We start from the raw sequence: 4,829 nt of genomic DNA on the forward strand, positions 1-4,829 counted from the left end.
ATTTAAAAATTAGAATATATTTTAAAAATAGTCATAAAGAATTATATAATTCTTATATTTACATGTAAGTCCAAAAATCTAACCATATACAACCTTGAAGCAGGACAGTCCCACAACAGAACCTTTTGCAAATTGAAAGTCATCAAGTGAGTGTGCTCAGATGCCTCATAGTCAGTCAAGTCCACAGCTTTTGGCTTGCAAACATGTTCAAAGTTGATTGTTTTGGTATAGCTTGCAGTATAGCAGAGAACAAAAATGAATTTGGGTGTATTGATAACTATTTGGACAACACAGTGTGTATAAATCAAGTTATTGTCTTCTATATGGGAACAGAACTTCTTCACTTTATCAATTAGGATGTTAGCCTATTCTCTCCAACCCAACACACACACACACACACACACATCCTTTTTTACATCTGCTGGCCAAACTGACCCCAGGTTCCTCAGCTGAAAGTGTGAGTCCAGTTTTGTTGACCACTGAGGCGCTGGCCTCAGGGCTCCCCTCATCACGGTAGTGGACTCATGCTTTTGTAGTCTGAGCACCTGTTATTCTCTGCTTGTTTTTCTCTGGGTCTTCTCACATGCTGTCAGACAATGCTTTAGCAGTTCTTAGAGACTTCTAGCATTTGCCTGGTACCAAAACAAAACGCTCTACTTGTCAGGATATTTGGGGATACTTGTGCCAAAAGTTAGAATTGTCTATGCAAATAATAATTATAAGGGGAAAGTATATAAAGTATTTAGAATGCCATCAAAGGCCCAGATGGTAACACATCACATTAACAAATGCATATTCCTGGGAGTCCAGGTTTGTTTTAAGCCTGTTGCATCTCTCTTCTCTTTCTTTGTCTCCTGATTTGGAGCTGTGACAACATGTAAGGAGAAGTGACTCTGAGAGTTATATTACAACTTACAGCAGAAGTACCAAAGATAATGTCATTTGTTATCTACCAAGATTGGTCTTGGATAGTGGCTGCTTCCATTTGTGGGTGGTGGCAGTGACAGCAGCATTTCCTGGAGGCCTGTGTGCCTTTGAACTTTCATGACGTGGTGATGCTGGCAAGTAGGTCACCTGATCATTGCTAAACCGCATGGTTCCTGCAAAGCTGGGTACCGTCATCACAGCAGCTAGAAGGTAGACCCTCCATGCATCTCACCATGGTTTCAGGATCCTGGAAGTTGGCTGAATGTTATTAAGTGAAGGAACTTCCTCCAGGGTCAACACTTGGCTTTGTGTGGACTCTGGAGGCTGGGAGAGAAGACATAATATGAGACTTCACTTCTGTATTCTGGGACTCTTAAACCTGCTAGAAATAGCAATATGTTGCATTTTGAGGGGAACTCAATCCATGCTGGCTCCTGGGCAAGAACACCATGGTGTAGGGGGTGTTGGAGCAAAGGTGGTTGGGAGCAGCTCTGCCGCTGTCGTGCAGGATTGGGAAGTGGAGGCATCACCTGCAATGGAGGTGACTGCACCTGGACATATGTGGCAGGAAGGCATGCAGCCCTCTGCCCCCTGCTTTCCCCCTCCTCTATGGCTGCTGTTTATTCTTCTCATGTTTTATTCAAAACTTGGCTATTAAGAATTTCACTTTACTTGTTCATGCTTTGTAAGGGTGAAAAGTTTCGTCATAGATCTTTATACTACTTTTCAGATACTGAAAGACTAACTTTATGATTTTTTACTCAGTTGCATACTAAAGTGATAGGGGAAATAATTTTAAAATATTTCTCCATGTACCTTCCAAAGAGAGTAGTGTTCGGTGCAAAGCTGTCAGGCGATAATAGTGAGAAAAGATAGTGCCCTGAAAGACATTCCTAATGTTGTAGCAGAAAATGCCACCCCCCCACCAAGATATTTCACTTTCTGTTAGTTTCCCAGGTAACCTCCAGTTCAGTTCCTGTTGCAGTTATTGTGACTTCCTAGACCATAATAAACTCAGGACTTAGTAATTACTCATTCTTACAGTTTTGGTAGTTACCATTTGGAAAGAGTAATTTGCCCCAGTTACTAGAACCACTCAGTTTCTTTCAAGTCAAATAAAACTAAAATCCCAGAGAATCTGTTTACACTTTTTAAATTTTTTTTTTTTACAAAAATGCATGGAATTCAATACATCATTCACGTATCCACAATAGCAGAGAACTGTGATGACGGACCGTCCCCATAGGAGACATGTGTGCTTTGGTTAACATAAATCATAAAAATAACCCTTAAGACAAGAGCAATACGCATACAAATGACTAAAACATGATGAGGGGCAGGAAACACTAGGAGGCTTAGTGATCATGGAGAATAAAGTGCTTCTCATTGAGAGCTATCTGGCTCAGGTGACCTTCCCTGAGGACATCATGCTTCGTTAAGCTCTAGGTATTCCATGTACTCCTGCACCCAGGGCTCACTGGGGTTGGCACAGACTTGCTTGCCTCTTTTGGTTTGGAATCTGTAGAACAAGAAGGAGACAGATTAGAATCCAATGGAGCCTTTGAAATCATCTGCTACTATTCTTTCCCGATCCTGGACATCTCCCTTTGCTTGACCCCAGTGCATGTTGGACAGCTCTAGTGAATGGGCCCCTTCCTGGAGGCACTGAAGCCAGGCTCCCTTGACTTCCTGCCCTGGATTGAGCTATGACCCTAGAGTATTCCTAGATTAAGAACCAATGAGTTTTGCAATCAATAAAAATTTATCTCCTCATTCCCTACCACTGCTTACAGTATTATTTTGTGTTTTCTAGCATGGGGAAATCAGACTGCATTTCATGTAATCCTTTTTACTCTTCCTACTTCTCTGCCCTGAGGCTAGAGATCTCTCCAGGAACCCTTTATTCTTTTTTTTTTTTTTGTCATTAATTCATCCTGTTTCATGACCAAACAATGACTTCATAATCTGTTTCTTTACTACTCTTGGGAGGGATTCAGCCTGAGAACCACTTCTCTAATTCTTGGTCATATTCTGTCCCTAACTGGCCTCTTTTCAATCCTGCCTTCACCCTTGCCTACCAGAGCACCCCCAGGATTGATACTCACACCACAGCTGGCTGGGGGCAGAGGCTGCTGGTCTCGTAGTAATCAGTCACAAAGTTGCGAGGCAACTTCCGCTGGGTGAAAGAGAAGCAGCAGGCTGTGGGAGGGTCTGAGCCCACTGGAAGGAAAAGTCAGGGTGAAATCAAATGTTCAAGCAATGGCTGTGACTCATGCAGATGGCTGACACTGACAAGAGTAAATTCTAAGGTGATTGACTGGCCTTGCCAGATACAAAAGTTACACTTTTTGTTATATAGTTCTTGCTTTATCTTGATCTTAACCATTCAGCAGAAAAGTATAAACACAAGGTATAAAAATTAAAGCTATTAATATGGTGAGTTCAAGTCAACAACTCTTGACATTGCAGTTCTGCAGATAACCCACTACTATTATGGATTACTGGACTATATTGGATTATTTTGCTGAATTCACACAATACAATATTTGAATTACAGTGGAATACTCATCTCTGACAAAAGTAAACAAAAAAGGGGTATGTAAATGAAGGACCATTTTGTAATGAATGAAATATATATGTATATACAAAATAGGATAGATATACAGCTACTGTCTCTTCGTTCAGTGAGAAGATTTGTAGTACTAGTGTTTAGACAAGATGTCATGTCTATATCTTGTCCTATGAATAGCTACTATGAAGACAATACGCAAGGTATTAATTATTGTAACTGTCATACTAACCTGTTTTATAACTGTCTCATTGTTATTTCTTTCTCAATAAAATTATTTTTTAAAAAACTCTACATGGACCTGTTCATATTGGCTTCCAGCTATGGATCTTCACTGACACCTCTGTGGCACTGTAGTAACCCCTAATATACTTCCTTGTAATCCCCACCCACTTATGTAGATAGAAGATCTTCAGGGAAGACAAGAAAGAATTCTACAAAATTGGAACCTGATTGAGTTGAGAACATGTCTCATTGTCTTTGTGTTATAGGTGGGAAACTAAGGTTGAGTCAGTCATGGAAAGTTTAATTCAGTAATCAGAGATAGAGGCAATTCAGTGGTTTGACCTCTAACCCATCCTTATCTTCTCCTGCTTGTTCATCCTAAGAAAGTGGGAGTTTGAATATTCCTGAACATCTCCTAGACTCTGCACTGAGCAATGAACTCCCTGGAAATCTTCCTAGCTCCCATTTCTTTCCTCACCAGACCCTGCGTGGGACCAGCCCCAGGAAAAGAGTATATTCTGACTCCCTCTTAACTCCAGGAATGAAGGAGAAAGTTTGGACTTACTTGGTGCAGAGAGCACTGGAGAGCAGAAGGCAGCCCCGATCACAAGGAGAGAGAGGACTGTCATGCAGAATTTCATGGTGAAGCTACAGCCAAGATTTCAGAGATCAGAAGCTGGGGGGAGAACTGAGACTGAAGATCTCAGAAGAGCTGGGGAGCTTGAGAAGAGCTTCAGGTCCTGTGCTTTGTGCTGATCTGAGTTTGGAACCCCTCTTTATAGGGACTCTGAAGCCACAGACAGCAGTGGGGGAATAGGAGATAAGTGGGATTTCCATGGTTGCAATGATGTCACACTACTAATAAGGAAACTTAAACTAGCTGAAAGTGAAGAATTCTCTACAGCTTCTCTTTCTCAGGATGATGTCATCATGGAAGTAGGAGGAGGGAGTTGGAGGGGAAAAGTGGGCTGTGCCTTAGAGGAAGTGGTAGACCAATGACAGTGACTGGAGTAAGTGCTGCAGGTCTGAGAGGCAATGTGAGTTCACACCTGGTAGCAAGGCTGGCAGAAAAGGAACAAACGGTCTTGATGGTTGGCACTAGCAGAAC

General features: G+C 41.7%; 1 protein-coding gene across 1 annotated transcript; it reads right to left on the reverse strand.

Moving 5' to 3' along the window:
• Window positions 1–2,137: 2,137 nt before the first annotated feature.
• On the reverse strand, window positions 2,138–4,563 carry LOC101581613 (C-C motif chemokine 4). The gene is made up of 3 exons (XM_012517329.2): window positions 4,287–4,563; window positions 3,033–3,147; window positions 2,138–2,446 (listed from the first exon to the last, which is right to left on the reverse strand). Exons 1-3 carry the CDS (start codon window positions 4,360–4,362, stop codon window positions 2,353–2,355), a joined length of 285 nt encoding a protein of 94 aa, XP_012372783.2. The 5' UTR covers window positions 4,363–4,563; the 3' UTR covers window positions 2,138–2,352.
• Window positions 4,564–4,829: the final 266 nt, after the last annotated feature.

The sequence above is a fragment of the Octodon degus genome, unplaced genomic scaffold (genome assembly GCF_000260255.1).
Source record: "Octodon degus isolate 3935 unplaced genomic scaffold, OctDeg1.0 scaffold00164, whole genome shotgun sequence".
In the NCBI taxonomy this organism is placed as follows: domain Eukaryota; kingdom Metazoa; phylum Chordata; class Mammalia; order Rodentia; family Octodontidae; genus Octodon; species Octodon degus.